This window comes from Orcinus orca, chromosome 16 (genome assembly GCF_937001465.1).
Source record: "Orcinus orca chromosome 16, mOrcOrc1.1, whole genome shotgun sequence".
In the NCBI taxonomy this organism is placed as follows: domain Eukaryota; kingdom Metazoa; phylum Chordata; class Mammalia; order Artiodactyla; family Delphinidae; genus Orcinus; species Orcinus orca.
In genome coordinates, this window is record NC_064574.1 from 78,234,545 (window position 1) to 78,257,476 (window position 22,932).

The 22,932-nt window shown below is 48.4% G+C and overlaps 1 protein-coding gene and 1 non-coding gene across 2 annotated transcripts; one reads left to right on the top strand and one right to left on the bottom strand.

The window, feature by feature from the left end:
* The first annotated feature begins 503 nt into the window (after nt 1-503).
* RFC2 (replication factor C subunit 2) lies at nt 504-22,457 on the top strand. Its single transcript, XM_004268778.4, has 11 exons — nt 504-659; nt 3,311-3,380; nt 5,581-5,622; nt 5,922-6,028; nt 8,559-8,660; nt 9,962-10,062; nt 17,250-17,407; nt 17,657-17,722; nt 18,447-18,527; nt 19,718-19,831; nt 21,410-22,457. Exons 1-11 carry the CDS (start codon nt 553-555, stop codon nt 21,518-21,520), a joined length of 1,059 nt encoding a protein of 352 aa, XP_004268826.1. The 5' UTR covers nt 504-552; the 3' UTR covers nt 21,521-22,457.
* Nucleotides 15,265-15,337, bottom strand: TRNAG-GCC (transfer RNA glycine (anticodon GCC)). Its single transcript has one exon. It is a non-coding gene; the product is annotated as a tRNA-Gly (tRNA).
* Nucleotides 22,458-22,932: the final 475 nt, after the last annotated feature.

Consider the following 22,932-nt stretch of genomic DNA (forward strand, 5'->3'; position numbering starts at 1 on the left):
TCCGCATGGGGACATTCTGAGCAATCGAGAAAAGTGGGCAAGGGCAGGTCCCAGACGTCGGCTCCGGCCTTCCGCCGTCCAGGACCGCTGGACATCAGTCCCTGTCTGTGTCCGCCGTCAGGTCCTGCGTTTGGGCGGAATGTCCACAGGCTCCGGCTTCTCCCTGCACCGGGCAGGATGCTCCTACCCTGCCAGGCCTGTCTGGCGTGCGGCCCCACCTCCGTGCAGCGGTTCCCCACGGGCCGCACAGAGAGGGCCTCCCCGACAAATCTCACAAAGACAAAAACCAACGAACGTCCCTTATTGGAGCGACCAGCCTTCTCGGAAGGCGACGCGGTCCGGTCTCGCCTTCCACTCACTACCCAGACCGTACACCAGTTGCCGTCAATAGCAACTAGCTCCCCCGCCAGGCCAGTGCCCTCTGCGCAGGCGCAGAAAGGGGCGGGCAGAAGGCTTCCGCTCGCGCCCAGAGTCCCTCGCAAGCAAGGGGCGGTGCCTGCGTGATGGCGTCATGGGGTGAGGTCTCTGGAGGCGGGAAGAGGCGGCGGGAGAATGGACGCGCAGGAGAGTGGCGGTGGCAGTGGCGAGTGCGGGGCCCAGGACCCTGATCCGGCCCCCAGCAAGGCCCCCGGCAGTGCCGGCCAGTACGAGCTGCCGTGGTGAGGATCCAGGCCATCAACGATGGGTTCTCTGGACATGTGGGTGGGCGAGTGGCGGGCCGTGTGTCCCGGGGTAACCAGGGGCGGGAGCTCATTTGGGGGTCACCTGAGCGGAGCAGGAGGCCCCGGGGTGGTGTCCAGTAGATTATTATTTGAAGAAGGCAAAGGATGTGGGTCGCTAAGCCCACCTGGGGTGGAGAGTGACCAGTCTGAACTCTGGAAGCGGGGTCTTGGTCAGAACAATGCTAGTTGTGATAATAGCCGCCCGCTGCGACCACGCACTGTGCACCAGGCGCTGTGCCAGCCGCGACTCTGATGGTCGCTCGGCGGGAAGTGTCGGACGCAGATCCGGAATCGGGATGGTGTGAAGGCCCCCGCCTGTTTTCCGTGGCTTGCTCACTTTAAATAGCAACATCCTGGGCAGCTGGGAGGAAAGGTGACTTGGGAAGTCACCTGCCAACAGGCGCAGGTGTAGGGCAGGCTCTCCACTCGGTTTCCACTCCCTGTGCGCACCTCTCGGAACTCTCCACTGGGCGTGGGAATGGTTTCCTCCCTGTCCGCTGCGTATTCCCATCCCTCCAGCCCACCCCTCTTCTTGACGAGACCAGATACCTAAATGATGGGCAGTATAGCTTACTGGAATATCTACGCTGCGCTATCCAGTCCCCCCACCACTAGCCACATGAGTCTGATGCTAGTCCGAATTGAGATGGGCTTGTAAGTGTACAATACACGCCGTATTTCAAGGACTTAGTTTTAAAAAAACTCAGTAATTTTTATATTGATTACATGTTGAAAATGATAATATTTTGAATATATTAGGTTCTCTAAATCATATTAGTAAAATAACTTCACCCATTTTCTTTTTACCTTTTTAAATGTGACTATGAGAAAGTTTAAGATTACATATGTGGTTTGCATTATAATTTTCACACACGACCCTATTTTAGATGCTTAAGATACTTCAGTGTGCAAAACAAATGCTGTTGTCACAGAGCTTACATTTGATAGAGAAAGACAAAGTAAAAAATGAACAAGTAGACATATAATATATTTGATGGTGACAGCTTCTGTGGAGTAAATCGCTATGGTGGTCAGGGAAGGCCTCTGATGAGATGATATTTGAGTAAAGACCTGAATTCAGGGAAGAAGCCATGTGGCCATGGAGGCAGAGAGAGCTTTCAGTCAGGGAGCAGCTATGAAGGTCCTGAAGGAGGAGTATGTTTGCCTTGTTCAAAGTCTAGCTGAGAGGGACTTCCCTGGTGGCTCAGTGGTTAAGAACCTGCCTGCCAATACAGGGTACACGGGTTCTGAGCCGTGGTCCAGGAAGAACCCACATGCCGCAGAGCAACTAATCCCGTGCGCCACAACTACTGAGCCTGCGCTCTAGGGCTTGCGAGCCACAACTACTGAGGCCGTGTGCCACAACTACTGAAGTCCTGGCGCCTAGAGCCCGTGCTCTGCAACAAGAGAAGCCACCGCAAATGAGAAGCCCATGGACCACAACGAAGAGTAGCCCCCGCTCACCGCGACTAGAGAAAGCCCGTGCAACGAAGACCCAATGCAGCCAAAAATAAATAAATAAAATAAATTTATTAAAACAGAACAAAATCTAGCTGAGATTTCAGCTCCAAACATTCCCAGGTGGCGATTCCTCCCTCCTCTGGGCTTCCACAGCCCGTGGTTTTCATAAGCAGTTTAGCATTGTAGTGGGATTTGCCAAGCTGTATCTCCCCTCTAGTGGGAAAGCCCTTGAGAGCAAGAACTATGTTTTGCTCATGTCTGCACCTTCTACCTTCTTCCCGTTGAGTGTGCTAACTCCTTACACACCGCTTGGCACCTGGAGGGGGCTGAGCATGAAGAATAAGTGAGGAGGAACAAGCATGCTCCATCTGCGGACCTTGGAAGAGAGCTGTCTCTGTTTTCTGCAGTATGTGGCAAAAAAGCTTTGCATGCAGCTCCTTCTGGTGCAAAACCAGTACCTGGAGGGAATACAAGCTAAGAGTAAATCAGGGACTATAATAAAGGCAGAGGAAGTCCTGATGGTCAAATCATTGCAAATCTACTTCCACTTCTATTCTCAGAGCCAGAGAAAGTCACTTTCTCTCATAGCATAGCTTGCTTAGTAGAAGAAGTATTGGTCTGAAAAGGCCACTAGGCTGTCCAGTCCACACAGCCTAATAGGATCACAGGATAGGCCTGCGGTTTCTGTCTAATCAGCCGTGCTGGGCACCTGGCACAAGTCTGCAGACACTGGCAGTTAAAGGATGAGAAGGGGCCCAGTTGCATCCATGTCTGTCAGAGCAAATGGTGTCAGTGCTGCGTGCGCTGGACCTCTGTTGTGATGGGCAGACTGTGTGGCCACACAGTGTCACATTTCTCCAGATGGCCTGCTCTGGCCCTTCTCCAGCACCAGCAGGTGTTTCTCTGCTGTGGCGGGTTTGAAGTCTTTGGTGCACAATTCTCATGCGCTTGACTTTTCAAATGGCACTCGGGCATCTCTTTAAATTTAAAACCTGCAACCATTTGATGTATTTTTATTGAATGTATAGCATCTTCTGACAAAGCTCCCAGAATTGCCCTTTAGTGCTTTCTTTTGGGTAGCGTGAAAATAGCCGTGTCAACATCTTTATGCATTTTCTTAAAAACAGGGTTGAAAAATATAGACCAGTAAAGCTGAATGAAATTGTCGGGAATGAAGACACAGTGAGCAGGCTGGAGGTGAGTTTTTAAAAGAGGATCTTACATCTCATTATTGTGACTTTGATAAGCTCAAGGCATTTGGAGGAAGACAGCCAAGGTAGCGAGCTGGGGGCTGGCCACAGATCCAGAAGAATTAAGGGAATGGGAGACATTCAGTTTGGAGAGGAATCTAGAAGACAGGGTGGGTAACTTCAGATGTTTGAAGGACTGGCTCATTGGAGAGGGCTTATCAGACTTGTTTTGTATTCTTCAAGAGCAGAGGTGGCAAACTTTGTCTGCAGAAGCCGATGAATAGATATTTTAGGCTTTGCAAACCATATAAAGTCTTTGTCAAATATTCTCTGTATTTTTTTTTGGCCGTGCCGCGTGTGCAGCTCATGGGGTCTTAGTTCCCCGACCAGGGATTGAACCCGCGCCCCCTGAACCCGCGCCCCCTGCAGTGGAAGCGCAGTCTTAACCACTGGACCCCCAGGGGAAGTCCCTTTGTTTATTTTTTAAACAACCCTTTAAAAATGTGAAAACCATTCTTAGCTAGGGAGCTTATAAAAACGGGTCTCAGGGTGGACTCCCCCCACTCCCCCCACCTTCCTCTCCATCATAATTGCTAAGCCCTGCCTAAAGCAACTAAGTGACAAGGCAACCGACTTCAGGATGACACAAACCGGGAGCAAGCAGAAACAGTCAGCAGTAGAGGAAGCTTTGAATTCCCAGCCCTAGAGGTCTTTAGGCAGAATCTAGAAGCCCAGCTATCTGAGACATGACAGAGGCGGTCTCTGTAGTGACTGGGGCTTAGACTTCAATAGCTACCAAGGTATTTATTTATTTTACAGACTTATTCATGTGGCAAATATTTGAATATCTTCTCTGGGCTAGTTATGGTGCGGTTTTAGGAACGGTTGATATAATGGTGAACAGACTAGACCTGAGCCCAGCTCTGCGTGGGATTTACAGTCGAACTGGGGCAGCATTAAAGTCATCAGGCCATGTGATAAGCACTCTGCCAGGGGATGTACAGGGGCTGTGGGGGCATGTGGGTTAGTTCAGGGAAGAGTTAACCTGTTTACAGAGTCCTAATTCCCAAATGGAAGAAGTGACACCAAAGCTAAGTGAGTGGGAGTCAGCCAGACTTGGGGGGTCGGGGGTGGAGAGAGGGGAGGCAGCAGGAACAGCATGTGCAAAGGCCCGGAGGTGAGCGAGAGCATGGTTTATTCTATGGCGGGGGTGGGGGGTGGGGGGTGGGGAACGCCATCTGAGTGGAATACAGAGTAGTGCTTTCCCGACATGGATGGCATACGAATCGCCTGGGGATGCTGTCAAAATGCAGGTTCGGATCTGGTAGTTCTGGAGTGGGGTCAGAGAGTCTGCATTTCTGACAAGCTCCCAGGAGATGCCGATGCTGCTGGTCTGTGGAGCCTACCAAGTAACGAGGCTGTAGAGCACATGTACTGGGGGGTGGGAGGGGTGAGCTGGTGAGGTGGGCAGGGCCTCGTGAGCCAGGTTTAAGGGTTTGAGTCATCCAAGAGTTCCAGTCAGGTAAGAGTGTTTTCAGAGATGTGTATTTTAGAAAATTGGTTATGTTACCATATGGGAAATGGATTGGAGTGGGGCAAGATTAGATGCAAGGAGACCAGCCAATGGCCTGTTGAAAGCAATGCAGGCAAGAGGTAATGGGCTAAGAAGAATCTAAAAAAGAGTGGCTATATGTACGTGTATAACTGATTCACTCTGCTGTACACCTGAAACTAACACAACATTGTAAATCAACTAGACTCCAATAAAAATGTAAAAAAATAATAATTTTTTTTTTTTTTTTAAATAATTTTTTAAAAAGAGGTCATGGGCTAAGAAAGTGGCAGTGGGCTGCAGAGAAGGAAGTGGTCTCCAGATAAAGGAGAAAGAGGGGCCCAGCCTTTGTCACTGAGGGGCCGCATGGGGTGAGGGAGAAGGCCAATCAGGGATGACGGTGACCTCCAGGTTCCTGGTGTGGGCGGGAGGGTTGATGCCGTTGACAGTCCACGGAAGGGGAAACATGGGGGGACCTCAGGTTTATAGGGGAAAGTGTTGAATTCAGTTTAGAGTGCGTTGACCTGAGTGTTCCACGGGGCATCCCCATGGAACAGTTTGTAGCCATGTTTGCTACACGGGCCTGTGTGGTTGGGGAGATCTGGCTCCTCAAGTTTGCAGATGAACCAGTTTTAACGAGCATTTCTTCCTTCAGGTCTTTTCAAGAGAAGGGAATGTGCCCAATATCATCATTTCTGTGAGTACTGGGTCCTGGCCCTGTCGGACATCTTGGAGGCTCGTTTTCGCCCCCTCTTAAGCGCTTTCTCATGTACAGAGCTTCCTCCTCAGAGAAGCCCATGACCACCAGAGCCCATACCATTCCCACCTCCCACTGGTCAGGCCTGCGGGTTGGTTGCTGTATTGATCTGGTGTGTGCTATGGGTTGGGAGGGCTCTAGGCGGGGGCTGAGCGCAAAGAGTGGTGAGCAGTAAATCGGGAGTTCTCATTACGTTCCTTCTGTTGGCTTGAAGCACTTACTGGAGATCTCATTCCTAGGGCCCCCCAGGAACCGGCAAAACTACCAGCATCCTGTGTTTGGCACGAGCCCTGCTGGGCCCGGCCTTCAAGGATGCCGTTTTGGAGCTCAATGCCTCAAATGACAGGTACACCTGGGAGTTAGGCCTGAAGGGTGGCAAGTGTTTTACATTTTGAGCTGTTATAGAAACAACATTTTTCAGGTCTCTAGCACTTATAGAGCTTGTTTTGCTGGCTTTGTGTTTTCCTTTAATCTTTCCAATGAAAGAGAATGGGGATTGCTGGCTTGTTGATGTGGCATCATAAGCACTTGACTTGTTGGTTTAGTTTTTTTTTTTTTAATGGAGAGTTTAAAAATTACTTTTAATTGTGCTGAAATACACATCGCATAAAATTTACCATCTTGCGACTTCCCTGGCGGCGCAGTGGCTAAGGATCCGCCTGCCAATGCAGGGGACACGGGTTCAAGCCCTGGTCCGGGAAGATCCCACATGCCGCAGAGCAACTAAGCCCGTGCGCCACAACTACTGAGTCCGCACTCTAGAGCCCGCGAGCCACAACTACTGAGCCCGCATGCCTAGAGCCCGTGCTCTGCAACAAGAGAAGCCACCGCAATGAGAAGCCTGCCTGCTGCAACGAAGAGTAGCCCCCGTTCGTTGCAACTAGAGAAAGCCCGTGCGTGGTGATGAAGACCCAACACAGCCAAAAATAAATAAATAAAATAAATAAATTTATTAAAAAAAAAATTTACCATCTTAACCATCTTTAAGTGTACAGTTCAGTGGCGTTGGGTACATTCACATTGTTGTGCAACAGATCTCCAGAACTGTTTTCTTCTTCCCAAACGGAAACTCTGCACCCATTAAACAACAACTCCCCATTCCCCTCCCCTAGCCCTTGGCACCCACCATGTGACTTTGTGTCTCTATGAATTGACTATTCTAGGAACCGCACACAAGTAGAATCATACAGCATTTGTGCTTTTGTGACTGGCTTATTTCACGCACATTTCAGGTTCCTCCATGTTGTAGCACGTGTCAGAATGTCCCTCCTTTTTCAGGCTGAGTGGTATATACCACTATGTTTTGTTTATCCATTCAGCTGACAATGGACACTTGCGTTGCTTTTATCTTTTGAATATTATGAACTGTGAATAATACTGCTATGAGCAGGAGTGCACAAATATCTCTTTGAGACCCCGCTTTCAATTCTTTCAGATATAGACTCAGAAATGGAATCACTGGATTATTTGGTAATTCTATGTTTCAATTTTTGAGGGACCGCCGTACTGTTTTCCATAGTGGCTGCACCATTTTACATTCCCATCGACAGCACACAAGGGCTCCCTTTTCTTCACATCCTCACCAACACTTGTTATTTTCTGTTGTTGTTAGTAACCATCCTAATGGAGGTGGGCTGCTAGTTTACTTTTTTTTTTTTAATTTATTTTTGGCTGCGTTGGATCTTCATTGCTACACGCTAGCTTTCTCTAGTCACATCGAGCGGAGGCTACTCTTCGTTGAGGTGCACAGGCTTCTCACTGCGGTGGTTTCTCTTGTTGCAGAGCATGGGCTCTAGAGCGCAGGCTCAGTAGTTGTGGCACACGGGCTTAGTTGCTCCGCGGCACGTGGGATCTTCCCGGACCAGGGATCGAACCCGTGTCCCCTGCATTGGCAGGCAGATTCTTAACCATTGCGCCACCAGGGAAGTCCTGTCACATGTTCTTTTAGCAAAACAGGATGGTCCAAGTTCTTGTCACAAGACATTGGAGAGCTAAGTCCTTCCTGTTGAGTGACCAACTGGGTGAAAATATGTTTAGTTTTTGTCCTTAGAGATATGTTCACACCTTGGTTCTTCAGTTTGAGAAAATTCATGGAGGATTTTGGCATCTGAAGACTCGTAGTCTAAAATTTTGTTTATGTGATCTATTTCACCATCAGCATCATCAGAGTCTAGAATCCTGCTGTCTCTCTACTTCATTTTCTGACTTGTCTTATAATGATGAAACATCTTCCGCTGTCATTTCTTTTCTCTGTGACATTATGGGTAGAAAATGAAAAATTTTGAATTTTTGGCTGTGGTCAATGAAAGCTGTCAGATGGTGTATCTGAACTACTTTTGTATCTTCCAGAAAGATAATGTAGTACCTCACAAAACAATAAAAAACCGAAGGATGAGGCAGTAGTAACAGTTTTTCCGAATATTGCATTGATCTTCTAAGCATTTCCATCATTCTTTCATTTTATTATTTTAGTCTTTTTTAGCATAGTTGGGAATAATTGATGAGTAATGATGAAATAAGTACTAGGATGATGAAGTAGCAAATATTTTAAGATACAGGAAGCATAAGATTACTGAGACCCCCAAAATGTATCTTAGATTATAAAGAATCCAGTGGACCCATATGATAATTGCAAGATAAAATGAGTTTCATTCTGTTTTTAAAAAGTAAGTAAATTTTTTCCTTTGTTCTTCTGAAGACCTCCAAGAAGGAATAAAAGTAATGAATGACAATCCTTATAAATAGTTAGATTGCCCAAAAAGAAACTTAAAAACTAAAGTTGGGTCCATGATGGTGTCCTGAGGGTTAAAAGTCCCCGTGAAGGTGAGTGAATTGGTCTCAGAAGGTGACAATAATATTGTGGCTCATTGTTTCAGGGGCATTGACGTTGTGAGGAACAAAATCAAAATGTTTGCCCAACAGAAAGTCACCCTTCCCAAAGGGCGACACAAGATCATCATCCTGGATGAAGCAGACAGGTAGAGAGTGCTTTGCTGGGAATTTGTTACCTTGATCTCTAAGTCTTTTATCTGGCCGTATTAAATCAGGAGGAAAAGCTCTCACCTTTGCACTTCTGTGACAGATTTGCGTATCACATCTTCAAAAGAGATTTAATAGAGGCCTGAGCCCTAAACCTGATCTTAATTAAGTCATTTACAAACATTTGTCTAAGACAGTTAAGGTGTTTGTTCCAACATCACTTACATGTATAATTTAAATGATTTTTTTAAATTGTGGTGAAATATATCTAACAGAAAATTTACCATTTCAGCCATTTTCAAGTGTACCGTTCAGCGGCACTTAGTACATTCACAACATCGTGCGATCATTATCAGTATAAATGAAAAAATGTTAGGTGCCATTTAGAAAAATAACAGTAATTCATGTTCTTTGAAGAAACTTTTAAAGATATGGGTAATTTCTTGCTTTATTTTATCTCCTGTTTTTCTACACTGTGCATTTTTATTTTTACATAGTTGAGATGATAATAATTATAATTTTTGTATCCTGGTTTTGCGTTTTAACGCGAAAAGCAGAGTTCCATGTTATTGTAATCTTGTTGTGAACATAGGGTTTTTTTTTTTTTTGCGGTACGCGGGCCTCTTACCGCTGTGCCCTCTCCTGTTGCCGAGCACAGGCTCCGGACGCGCAGGCCCAGTGGCCATGGCTCACGGGCCCAGCCGCTCCGCGGCATGTGGGATCTTCCCGGACCAGGGCACGAACCCACGTCCCCTGCATCGGCAGGCGGACTCTCAACCACTGCGCCACCAGGGAAGCCCTGAACATAGGTTTTAATTGCTGTATTCTGTTCCATTTTGTTCCATAGTGGGGATACACCTTAACCATTTTACTGTAACATTATTTACAGCAGTAATAGCCGCTAACATTTATCCAGCACGTATCTGTAAGCATTTGCATTATGCTAGGTGCTCTGCTACACACTTTACATGTTATTGTTTTATTTAATTGTCATAACAGCCCTCTGAGGTGGGCAGTAGCATTATCTCCTTATAGGCGATGACATTGAGGCTCAGATAATTTGCCTAAAGTTCCCACAGGAGTGGATGAAGGAGCTTTGAGGTGAGCCCAGGCAGCCTGCCTGCAGGGCCTCTGCTCTGTCCGTGTGCAGCCTGTCTGCGTGAGACCCACACGGGGTCCCAGAGAGAGACTGAGCATGCCCAATCAGGAGTGTAGGCTTCCCAGGGTCCGTAGGAGGGGATTTGTGTCCCGTGGACCTTGGGTCCCAGCTGCAAACCGCCCCTTGTGTTTTTCTTCTCAGCATGACTGATGGAGCCCAGCAAGCCTTGAGGAGAACGATGGAAATCTACTCCAAAACGACCCGCTTCGCTCTTGCTTGTAACGCTTCGGATAAAATCATAGGTGAGGGTCAGCTCTGCATGGCACGGGGTCCACGTGCCGTTCACGTTGGCTCTTTAGCAGCAGAAGAGAAGGGGCTTTTTGATCGCCTGCCGTGGGCTGAGCACTGTATAATCCGCTTTCTCATTTAATCTTATATAATTCCATGAGGAGGTATTGTTAGCTCCACCTTAGAGATGAAAAAACATGGAGCTCAGAGAGGTTGAATAGTTTGCCCAAATTCTCACAGCAAGCCGAAGAGCTGGGATTGGAATCCCAGGTCTGTCTGACTCTTGCATCACAGGCACGTGTGATGTTTTGGTATCCTGTGCGCAGTGTCACGGTCACGGCCCCTGTGCAGATGTGCTCTTGCGCTTTCTGTGTGTCCGGAGCACTTGGGATACAGTGTGTCTGCACGCTGGGTTTTGTCGTTATCAGGAGTTGCCTCCCCTGTGAAACCTCACACGCTCATCTTCCTGACCTGGCGTTGGTCCTTCCAGCCCCCTCCCTCCCTCCCTCCTTCCCTCCCAGCAGTCTGTCTTCTTCCTCACTGCTTTGAGTCCTCCCACCTCAGTGTCTCAACTTCCTGCTGGTTTCACACCCTTCCCTTTCTGATACAGACTGTGAGCACAGCCCAGCTTTTTTTCACTCTCTCTCTGACTATTTCTCACAGCTCTCTTGTCCCTCTGTCCTTGCCTCACATCCGCCCCGCTAACCCCCAGCCTGTGTAAGCTCAGACGTCCGGCTCCTCCACCCAGACAAGCATGGTACCAACCATGATGCCCCCCAAAGTCATTGTCTCCAGCCCCAGTGGGCTCGTGGCCCTTGACCTTCCCCAGGTCATGAATCTATTCCACAAACATCTACTCTGTTCCTGGTAGGTGTCGGGCACTGGGCTAGTGCAGAGCAGACAGAGTTTAACAGGAAACGTTCTCTACCTTCAAGACACCCATGGTGCAGTGGAGGAAACTGTGCTAAAAGGTCTTGATTTATGGCCGCGTGTATTGCTTGTCTCCTTACCAGTGGTAGGACAGGTCTGGGAGGGCGGGAGCCGTGTTATACTTAAAGAACTGCCCCCACCCCCCAGTGCATTTTTTTTTAATTTAAATTTTTATTATAAATTTTACTGTAAAAGTGAAATGAACAATATTCTAGAAGTCAAAATTCTATCTACAGGTAATGGCAAGAGTAGGGAAACTACAGAGTCCAGATTTTACCAAATAATGTTCAACTTTCCAGATCAGCAGCTTAACTGGAAACAACATGAACTTTGTAAGCAAACAGATTTCAAATCAAATCCCTGCTCCCCGAACTAACAACTGAGTGGTATCAAACAAGGTAGCTGTGCTATCTTTTTTTTTAAAAAACATCTTTATTGGAGTATATAATTGCTTTACAATGTTGTGTTAGTTTCCGCTGTATAACAAAGTGAATCAGCTATATGTAGCTGATCAGCTATATGCAGCTATATGTATACATATATCCCCATATCTCCCCCCTCTTTCATCTCCCTCCCACCCTCCCTATCTCACCCCTCTAGGTGGTCACAAAGCACGGAGTTGATCTCCCTGTGCTATGCAGCTGCTTCCCACTAGCTTTCTATTTTACATTTGGTAGTGTATACATGTCAGTGCTACTCTCTCACTTTGTCCCAGCTTACCCTTCCCCCTCCCCGTGTCCTCAAGTCCATTCTCTACGTCTGTGTCTTTATTCCTGTCCTGCCCCTAGGTTCATCAGAACCATTTTTTTTTTTTTTTAGATTCCATATATATGTGTTAGCATACGGTATTTGTTTTTCTCTTTCTGACTTACTTCACTCTGTATGACAGACCCTAGGTCCATCCACCTCACTGCAAATAACTCAATTTCGTTCCTTTTTATGGCTGAGTAATATTCCATTGTATATATGTGCCACATCTTTATCCATTCATCTGTCAGTGGACACTTAGGTTGCTTCCGTGTCCTGGCTATTGTAAATAGAGCTGCAATGAACATTGTGGTACATGACTCTTTTTGAATCATGGTTTTCTCAGGGTATATGTCCAATAGTGGGATATCTGGGTCATATGATAGTTCTATTTTTAGTTTTTTTAGGAACCTCCATACTGTTCTCTGTAGTGGCTGTATCAATTTACATTCCCACCAACAGTGCAAGAGGATTCCCTTTTCTCCACACCCTCTCCAGCGTTTATTGTTTGTAGATTTTTTGATGATAGCCATTCTGACCGGTGTGAGGTGATACCTCATCGTAGTTTTGATTTGCATTTCTCCAATGATTAGTGATGTAGAGCATCCTTTCATGTGTTTGTTGGCAATCTGTATATCTTCTTTGGAGAAATGTCTATTTAGGTCTTCTGCCCATTTTTGGATTGGGTTGTTTGTCTTTTTGATATTGAGCTGCATGAGCTGCTTATATATTTTGGAGATTAATCTTTTGTCAGTTGCTTCGTTTGCAAATATTTTCTCCCATTCTGAGGGTTGTCTTTTCGTCTTGTTTATGGTTTCCTTTGCTGTGCAAAAGCTTTTAAGTTTCATTAGGTCCCATTTGTTTATTTTTGTTTTTATTTCCATTTCTCTAGGAGGTGGGTCAAAAAGGATCTTGCTGTGATTTATGCCATAGAGTGTTCTGCCTATGTCTTCCTCTAAGAGTTTTATAGAGTCTGGCCTTACATTTAGGTCTTTAATCCATTTTGAGTTTATTTTTGTGTATGGTGTTAGGGAGTGTTCTAATTTCATTCTTTTACATGTAGCTGTCCAGTTTCCCAGTGCCACTTACTGAAGAGGCTGTCTTTTCTCCATTGTATATTCTTGCCTCCTTTATCAAAGATAAGGTGACCATATGTGCATGGGTTTATCTCTGGGCTTTCTATCCTGTTCCATTGATCTATATTTCTGTTTTTGTGCCAGTACCATACTGTCTTGATTACTGTAGCTTTGTAGAATTGTCTGGAGTCTGGGAGCCTGATTCCTCCAGCTCCATTTTTCTTTCTCAAGATTGCTTTGGTTATTTGGGGTCTTTTGTGTTTCCATACAAATAGTGAAATTTTTTGTTCTAGTTCTGTGAAAAATGCCATTGGTAGTTTGATAGGGATTGCATTGAATCTGTAGATTGCTTTGGGTAGTATAGTCGTTTTCACAATATTGATTCTTCTAATCCAAGAACATGGTATATCTTTCCATCTGTTTGTATTATCATTAATTTCTTTCATCAGTGTCTTATAGTTTTCTGCATACAGGTCTTTTGTCTCCTTAGGTAGGTTCATTCCTAGGTATTTTATTCTCTTTGTTGCAGTGGTAAATGGGAGTGTTTCCTTAATTTCTCTTTCATATTTTTCATCATTAGTATATAGGAGTGCAAGAGATTTCTGTTCATTAATTTTGTATCCTGCTACTCTACCAAATTCATTGATTAGCTCTAGTAGTTTTCTGGTAGCATCTTTAGGATTCTTTATGCATAGTATTGTCATCTGCAAACAGTGACAGTTTTACTTCTTCATTTCCAATTTGGATTCCTTTTACTTCTTTTTCTTCTCTGACTGTTGTAGCTAAAACTTCTGAAACTATGTAGAATGATAGTGGTGAGAGTGGGCAACCTTGTCTTGTTCCTGATCTTAGAGGAAATGGTTTCAGTTTTTCACCATTGAGAATGATGTTGGCTGTGGGTTTGTCATATATGGCCTTTATTATGTTGAGGTAGGTTCCCTCTATGCCTACTTTCTGGAGAGTTTTGATCATAAATCGGTGTTGAGTTTTGTCAGAAGCTTTTTCTTCATCTATTGAGATTATCTTTTTTTTTTTTTTTTTTGCGGTATGCGGGCCTCTCCCTGTAGTGGCCTCTCCTGCTGCGGAGCACAGGCTCCAGATGCACAGGCTTAGTGGCCATGGCTCACGGGCCTAGCCGCTACATGGCATGTGGGATCTTCCCAGACCGGGGCACGAGCCCATGTCCCCTGCATCGGCAGGCGGACTCTCAACCACTGCGCCACCAGGGAAGCCCCTATCATATGGTTTTTCTCTTTCAGTTTGTTGATATGGTGTATCACACTGATTGATTTGCGTATATTGAAGAATCCTTGTATTCCTGGGATAAACCCCACTTGATCATGGTGTATGGTCCTTTTAATGTGCTGTTGGATTCTGTTTGCTCGTATTTTTTTTTTTTTTAATATTGACATATGTCGTGAATTTTAAAATTTATTTATTTATGGCTGTGTTGGGTCCTCGTTTCTGTGCGAGGGCTCTCTCTAGTTGTGGCAAGCGGGGGCCACTCTTCATCACGGTGCGCGGGCCTCTCACTATCGCGGCCTCTCTTGTTGTGGAGCACAGGCTCCAGAGGTGCAGGCTCAGTAATTGTGGCTCACGGGCCCAGTTGCTCCGCAGCATGTGGGATCTTCCCAGACCAGGGCTCGAACCCGTGTCCCCTGCACTGGCAGGCAGATTCTCAACCACTGCGCCACCAGGGAAGCCCTGTTTGCTTGTATTCTGTTGAGGATTTTTGCATCTATGTTCATCAGTGATATTGGCCCGTAGTTTTCTTTCTTTGTGACATCTTTGTCTGGTTTTGGTATCAGGGTGATGGTGGCCTCGTAGAATGAGTTTGGGAGTGTTCCTCCCTCTGCTGTATTTTGGAAGAGTTTGAGAAGGATGGGTGTTAGCTCTTCTCTAAATGTTTGATAGACTTCGCCTGTGAAGCCATCCCCCCAGTGCATTTTGCATAGGGCTATGCGTGGATGGGTCTGTTTTGTGATTTGAAACTGCAGTTATTGGTGGAGAAAGGTCTGGCCCTCCCTTTTCATGAAATTAATTTTTCTGGTATATATCGGTAGCATTCTGGTTATTTTTTAATTTCTAAAGGGATATAAGAACCATGTAAACCAAATCTCTAAAGAAATGTATTGCTTAGCTTTAGAGGAGATGGTTCATGATCATATCACTGCAGAGCTGATTTTTGAAACTGTCAGTAACAACCTCACCTTAGCTCCTGGAGTTACACCAGTTAAGGGAGAGCTCTGCTTTCTTGGAGGAAGGCTAGGGCTGCTTTATTCTGACGTGTGTCTGAATTCGCAGCTTTTGGTACTTCTCCAAAGAGAAAAATCTGAAAGGAAACTTCTAGTGTAGTTTGCATATTAATTGCTTTTAGATAAGAATTCCTTTGTGTGTTTTTTGTTTTGTTTTGTTTTATTTTATTTATTTTTTGGCCGCACCGCGTGGCACGTGGGATCCTAGTTCCCCGACCAGGGATCGATCCCAGGCCCCCCGCATTGGCAGTGCGGAGTCCTAACCACGGGACCACCAGGGAAGTCCCAAGAACTCCCGTCTCGAATTGGTCTTTCTCTTGTCTGTGCTGTTAAGCCAAATACGTAAAGAAGGTTCTGTCGTGAATCTTCCTGATTTCAGACAAATTGAAATGAACCCTTAGGAAAGCCGTTCTTTGAAACGTCTCATCCATTGGGCAGATGTTGAACACAGTGTTTTATGTGCACAGCATCTCCTCCACCCAAGGCACAGTGGAGGCTACAGACCTGTATGAGGCTCTGTCCCTGCCCGTCAGGGGCTCACACAAGGCAGGGGGTGTGTCCCAAAGCCAGCAAGCCCTGAGCCATCTCAGGTCCTCCCTTTTCTGCTCACCACCACAGCCAGCCCCTCACCAGAATCAGATCCAAGGTCATCCCACCTCCCCGGTGTCTTGAGCCCCTACCCCTCCTTCCCTCACTCTAGGTCTGGCCTCAGTTTCTCCCCTTCACTGGTGCAGTGTCCCTGCAGCTTCTCTGCACCTGAGTCACCAGCTGGCTGCCGGGGTCTTCTCAGCACAGGTCTGACCCTGCCACTCCCCCACTGAGCCCTTCAGTGGTCCCTTATGGCCCACACAGCCACGCCCGCCCCCATCCTAGCACACAGGAGCCCATTACCCGCAGCCTCATCTTCTTCTACGCTGTGTGACGCAGCTGCACAGTGCCTCACGGCTCCCCAGAGCCCCTGTGCCCTTTCATCACTCCTGCCTTTGAATGTGCTGTTCCTTTTGCCTTTCCGGCCTGGAAAGCTCGTCCCTAAAGGCCCAGCTCAGAACTCACCTCCACTGAGCTGATCGCTCTCCGGCTGGGCTCCTGGAGCCGTTCCTACAAACCTCTTCCATGGCCCTGTCCCGGGGTGTGGGAACGTCCCTGTTGATGCTCACTCCTCTATCCCGGCAAACCTAAGTTCTGAGGGGCCGGGGCCTGGTCGTGGTGTTCGTCCACTGCATCCCTGGGGGAGGTAACTGGTTTCTTTAATGCAAAGAAACGAACAGGAACATGTTCCTTGAAAGTGTATGTGAGAGCAAAGGAGGGGCGGTCACTTCGGTCTGGGGTGGTCCGGGCCGGCTCCGCGAGGAGGAGGGTGGGAGAAGAGCTTTTTCAATGACGGCTGTGATTTAAGTGGGGAGAAGCTGGGAAAGGACGTCCTTGGTGGGAAGAGCTGCCAGGAGAGCACAGGTCGATTTTCCATGGGAGGCACGCGGGCTTAGGAGAGGAGAGACGGGTGAGGCTTGCGGAAGATTTTATGTAGGAGGGTCAGAGGTGGTCTGTACTGTGACCTTGGTGGGCACAGGGTTTGCCTGGGCAGGCAGAGGGGACGACGGATCAACACATATTGAGGAAAGCCAGTGGGGCAGCAGAGCAGGATGGATCAGAGACCCACTCGGGGCGTGGAGATCATGGAGATGCTGTGGTCATGGTCTGAACTGAAGGTCAGGGATAGCACCCAGAGTCCGGCATTTGTCCATCTGGTGGTTCTCATGTGCCTCAGAATCTCCTGTGGAAGCTTAAAGAAGCCACGCAGGTGCCCTGTTCTCACCCCAGACTGGCTGGGTCGTGACCTGCCCAGAAGGGCCCAGACGTACCTTCTACCCGGTGGTTCAGGAGGCCACCTGGGCGCGCACTGACTCTCCTGTGGGCTGTGGCACGTGGCTGTCTCTATCCTGGAGGATCTTTTCCCCTTCTGGAAGCCCTGGCCAGCCAAGGTCAGCCTGGGCAGTCCTAGCTGAGGCCACTATTGGTTGGTATTTTGAAATTGAGCCTGTTTGCCGGGTCCCTCTTGGGCACTGCTGGGCAGGGGCTGTGGCGTCAGCATGGCTGGGCCTCGTGGCTCTTGCGGCTGCTTCCGAGTAACTCAAGGACCGACGGGGTCACGCCGTGCTTTGCTGGGGAGCCTCACTCCCTTCCTATCCCGTGCAGAGCCCATTCAGTCCCGGTGCGCGGTCCTCCGCTACACCAAGCTGACCGACGCCCAGATTCTTGCCAGGCTGCTTTGCGTCATCGAGCAGGAGAAGGTGCCGCACACGGACGACGGCCTGGAAGCCATCCTCTTCACCGCCCAGGGCGACATGAGGCAGGTGCGTGCGCCACCGCTTGGGCGCCGGCCTCCCGGGCTTGCTGCACCCCTCGTTTGGGGGGAGAGGGGGGCGACTGCTGCCTGGGGATGAGTGTAGCCAGACTGGGGAACGTTGACCAGATACACTGGTGGGGCCTCGGGCCAGTGGGGAGCAGGCCTGCAAGTAGGGGGGCAAGTTCGGATCCCAAGAGGGGAGATGGGGCGGGCAGAGACCGAAGATCACCCTGGCCTTGTTTCTGCTCCTCGGCAGGCGTTGAACAACTTGCAGTCCACTTTCGCGGGATTCGGCTTCATCAACAGTGAGAACGTGTTCAAGGTAAAAGCTGGCGTGGGCATCACAGTCGACAGAGCGTCGTGCACCTGCCGGGGCCAGCAGAGGAGGGCGGGCGGGCGGCTTTGGGAGGAGGGGCACAGACTCGCCCCCGCGGAGAGCAGGAGGGGCTCGGCTGTGGCGTGGTGTGGGTGGTGGACGTGCCCCGCTGCTGCGGCAGGCCCAGGGCTTCCACATGTGTCCTGTTTGATCCTCACACATCCCTGCCCGCAGATGTTCTCATCATTTTGGGGCTGAGGAAACAGGCCCGAGATCACGCTGAGGCTGGGGGCCCTGTCCAGGGCAAGCCTGTTCCTATTCCAGGTGGGAGATTGGCCCCCAAAGACCTCCCAGTTCTTAAGTGGGTTCAGAGAGTCCACTGGGCAGGTCATCTTCCCAGTGATGTAAGACAGGTGACTCGTGGCTTTGAAGCTGCCCCTTGCCTGTACATTCCTTATTGGCTCTTGTGAATTCATCTTGTGTGAGAAATCTGTAATGATGATGTCACAGGCTTTCCCTCACCACACTAGGTCGACACCGAACTCTATTTGGTGACGACTCTGGTGGTGAGAGAGGCATTCCCAAACCTTGTTCTGTTTGCTGGAGAATTCAATGTAAACAGCAAGTGAAGACGGTGGGTACCTAGGTTGCCCAGACGTGGGTCTGCCAGGGCTCTTCCTCGGATGGCCCCCCTCAGCCCCAGACCGGCCTCTCTTTTCTGTTTGCTCAGGTCTGTGACGAGCCCCACCCCTTGCTGGTGAAGGAGATGATCCAGCACTGTGTGAGCGCCAGTATCGATGAGGCCTACAAGGTGGGTCTCCTCCCCCTTTCCTGACGCGGGGGGAACCTCTCGCTTCTTGAGCCGGGCAGAGAGGGCGCTCCCTGTGCTGGGGACTTTGCTCCATCTCATTCTTAACTGATGCTGGGAGTTGGGTACCCTCTACAGGTGAGAAAACTGGCTCAGAGGCTAAACTCGCTCTAAATCACACTGCTTGAAAGTAATAGACCTGGAATTCAAAGTCATGCCTTTCTACTCAAATTATATTCTCTGCAAGAGGAATTTGTCCTCCTAGGACATGAGGAAAGAACAGCCCAATTCCTTGCTTTATAGAGAAAAGCCATCTTTCTCTTTGTGGAGGGGAGCTGTCCCCCTCTATCTTCCTGAAGAGCCTGGGAATGGGCATCCTGGGACCCAGAGCCTAGTCCTATGAGCAGATTCCAGTGGGCATCGTTGGGGTGTAGGTGACCCTCAAGTCCACATGGGGGGCACTGATGTGATCTGAGGCCATTGCTCTGATTGCAGCCGGTTTCCCTCCCCATGCTGCCACCAAACTAAGCTACAAGCTGAGTGGGTTTAGGGCAGAGCTCGACCTCTCGTGAAACTGGCGTGCAAGGCAGGGAGACCCAGGCACGTGGCCTGAAGGACGCCGTCAGATTTATGGACACGGGGCTAACCCCACCCCCTGCGTTTGCCCCAGGGAGCCAAGGACTCCAGGCCCTGCAGTTGGGGTGGGGTGAGCGTTGGAACTGGGGCCTGGGGTTGAGAAGGCAGGAGGCTGAGACCACTGCGGTCATCTCTGCCCTGGTCAGGATTTGTTCAGGCCTAATCTTCCCGGGGGTGTTCATTTATAAGAGTGGCAGCTCAGAGAGCGTAGCAGACACTCTGGGGTGCTTACTGGGACGATTAAAAAGTCTTTTTAAGAGCCTTGGATAAAGACGTTACAGGGTATGGTGGTAGACCGTCTTGCAGTATGGTTTAAAACATTTGCGATACTATCTCTCTGCCTGCTGGGAAGATCGATCACCCCACATGACCTAAAGGGTGCGGCCCACCAGCAGGGCCGCTGCGTTGGGCCGATTCTTAGAAGCACTCGTGCTGTCTCAGATGGCCTGTCTGCTCCCAGCTGTGTGACGGGCCTGAGGCTGGTGTGGGTTTGACCTCACTTCCCCCAGCATCCTTGTTCACAGTTACGCGGCCTCCGTGTGTTTTCTTTTGTCTAGATCCTCGCTCACCTGTGGCATCTTGGCTATTCCCCAGAAGACATCATTGGCAACATTTTTCGAGTGTGTAAAACCTTCCAAATGGCAGAATACTTGAAACTGGAGTTTATTAAGGTCAGTGAGAGTAGAGCAGTGCTTCTCTCGTCAAGAACGTGGGCCATGCTGAGGTTTTGTTTTACTCGCAGACCAGGTGCCTGGAAGATGCTCAGTCAATGGCCGGTCATCCTGGGGGCTGGGGGTTTGTTTAAGTCAGTCCTGCCAGGCAGTGACCTAGTGTTCCTTGGAATGACTCTCTTTATGAGAGAGGTATTTATTTGTTTGTTGTTTAAGTGAGATTAACTGAGGTGTAATTTAAATAGAGTAAAATTCAGCCTCTTGGGTGCATTCTGTTGACAAAAGCATTCAGTCTTGTAAACACCACTACAGTCAAGATATGGACAGCTCTGTCATCTCCCCAACTGTATGGGCTGCTTGGTAGTCAGCTTGTCCCCCTAGCACCTGGAAACCACTGATCTCTTTTCTATTTGGGGGACAGAATTTTCCAGAAGGCCATACAAGTGGAATCAAGCAGAACGTAACCTTTTATGTCTGGCTTCCCTCACTTCACTTAATGCATTTCGGATTTGTTCACGTTGTTGCCTATGTCGGTGGGTCCTTCCTTTTCATTGCTGAGTCGTGTTCCCTTGTGTGGACGTCCCACTGTTGTTCACCAGTTGAAGGACACTTGAGTTTCCAGATTTTGGTGACAATGAATAGAACCACTATAAACATTTGTGTACGTGAACTGGTGTGAACATGAACCCCAGTTTTCATTTCTCTTGGGTAACTTCCCAGGAGTGAGATTCCTTGGTTGAATGGTAATCGAAGGGTTAACTTTATAGGAAACTTCCAAACTTTTCCAAAGTGGCTATAGAACTTTGCCTTTGTGTCAGCAATATGTGAGCATTCCAGACAATGCCCCTTCTGGTCAGCACTTGGAATGCTCAGTTGGTCTTTTTTAAGCCATTCTAATAGGTGTATAGTAGTATCTCATTATGGCTTTAATTTGCATCTCCCAATAACTAATGATGTCAAGTACTTTTTCATGTGGCTCATTTGACATCCATGATCTTCTTTGAGGAAGTGTCTAAGTCTACCCTTTTTTTTTTTTTTTTTTGCGGTACGCAGGCCTCTCACTGTTGTGGCCTCTCCCGTTGTGGAGCACAGGCTCCGGACGCGCAGGCTCAGCGGCCATGGCTCACAGGCCCAGCTGCTCCGTGGCATGTGGGATCTTCCCGGACCAGGGCACGAACCCGTGTCCCCTGCATCGGCAGGCAGACTCTCAGCCACTGCGCCACCAGGGAAGCCCTACCCATTTTTAAATTGGGTTGTTTGTGTTCTTATTATTGCGTTTTGAGAGTTCTTTATATATTCTGGTTACAAGTCCTCTGTCAGACATGTGTGTTACAAATGTTTTTTCCCAGTCTGGCTTTTTTTTTTCTTTTTCATTTTCTTAGCAGTACCTGTCAAAGAAATATCAGCAACCTTTTAGGAAATAAATTGAACTCCTCAGAGTTCATTTTCCAGCTGGAGTTTGAGTTCACTGCATCACTTTTGAGCAAACCATTCGTTTAGATGTTCAGATTTTAAAAACTAAACTTCTTCCCTCACTTATTAACCAGATTTAAATTTGATTTTTTTTTTTTTTTTCAGGAAATTGGATACACTCATATGAAAATAGCGGAAGGTGTGAACTCCCTTCTGCAGATGGCAGGGCTCCTGGCCAGGCTGTGTCAGAAGACAATGGCCCCAGTGGCCAGTTAGAGCAGAGAACTCAGTCGCTGGGTTATGAGTCCTCGTCACTGAGAGGCAGGAGTCATAGCCTTCTGATGTGGAAAAAGTGCTGCCTTGGATGGCCCTGGAGTGCATCTTCCTTGCCGTCGCCTTCCAGTACGTCTCCCCTGCTCCTGGAGCGTTTACCCTCAGCCTCAGACTCGCGGTGGGGTGACAGCATGGAAAGACCCCAGAGACCCTCCAGGGCCCAGTGCCTGATCTGTGCACGTGTTGGCATTTTAGTAATAAAACCGTACAGCTTTGTCAGCAGAAAGGTGGCAGTGCAAGGCCACAAGGAAAGCTGGCTTCCCGTCTCTGTGTATACGCCCCCAGTGTCCTACAGGTAGAAAGGTGATTTCGATAATAGACTGGACAGGCTAATCTCAATCTTTCTAGAAGCCTAGAGGACAGTCCCACAGGGTGAGGCAGGGTTTGTTGTCATTTATCAGCTTCTCAGAACAGCCCAGGGCCCTGAGCCCTTCAGAAAAGACTTGGCGAGAATCACAGAGGAGGATGGTGCAGACAGGCATAGGGGACCCTCCCACCAGGTCGCCTTTTCTGTGCAAACGGGTGTACGCATTTGCTTTAGAATTTCCCAGTGAATTTTGCATTAATTTGTGGAATTGCTTTTTCTTTTTTGGCAAGGTGTTATTTTTTTCCATGTTTAAAAATTATGAAAAATATCAATTGTACGTAAAACAGAGAATGATACAGTGAACTTCCACTTACTCATCATCCATCTTAGCAGTTTTACCAACACGTGGCCAGTCTTGTTTCCTCTGTACCCGACACCAGCACCAGCATCCTACCCCACTCCCAGATTGTTCTGAAGCAAATCCCAGGCAGGGTTAGACACGTGTCCAGACCACGTGGTTGAACGGATACAGGAAAGGCTCCAGGGTCACTGGTTCTTTGCGGTTGGGGTTTTAAGAGGGGGAAAAAAAATTAAGGTCCTCAGAAACTGCAGGGGGAAGGTTTACAAAAATACTTCGGCATACCGTCTCAATTGTTTGTTTTGTTTTGTTTTTTGGCGCACGGCTTGCGGGATCTTAGTTCCCCAACCAGGGCTCTCACCCAGGCCCCTGCAGTGAACGCACCGAGTCCTAACCACTGGGCCACCAGGGGAATTCCCCACCTTCTCACTCTTATTTTTTGTCTGGAGCCTTGGGACCCTTATGAGGCGAAGGGATGCTCGTGCCCATTGTGCAAAGTGAGACCCCAGCTTCCCACGCTCAGTGACAGCGGGGCAGGACCCCCTCCCGCTGGAGCCTCACTGCAGCCCCACCACACCTGTGCTCAGGCCTAAGCTGTCCTCTCCACGTCGTGAGGCCAGGACTGCGGGGTGTGAAGAGACAAGTGGCCAACAGCTGTGTTCTAGATGTTTTTTCTTCTAATTTCCTAAC

What these genes read in the sequence shown, in the direction of transcription:
- RFC2 (XM_004268778.4), top strand. Translation starts at nt 553, where the DNA reads ATGGACGCGCAGGAGAGTGGCGGTGGCAGTGGCGAGTGCGGGGCCCAG. An exon ending in GGCCAGTACGAGCTGCCGTG is followed by an intron (nt 660 to 3,310) that starts GTGAGGATCCAG and finishes TCTTAAAAACAG; the next exon opens with GGTTGAAAAATATAGACCAG. An exon ending in TGAAACTGGAGTTTATTAAG is followed by an intron (nt 19,832 to 21,409) that starts GTCAGTGAGAGT and finishes TTTTTTTTTCAG; the next exon opens with GAAATTGGATACACTCATAT.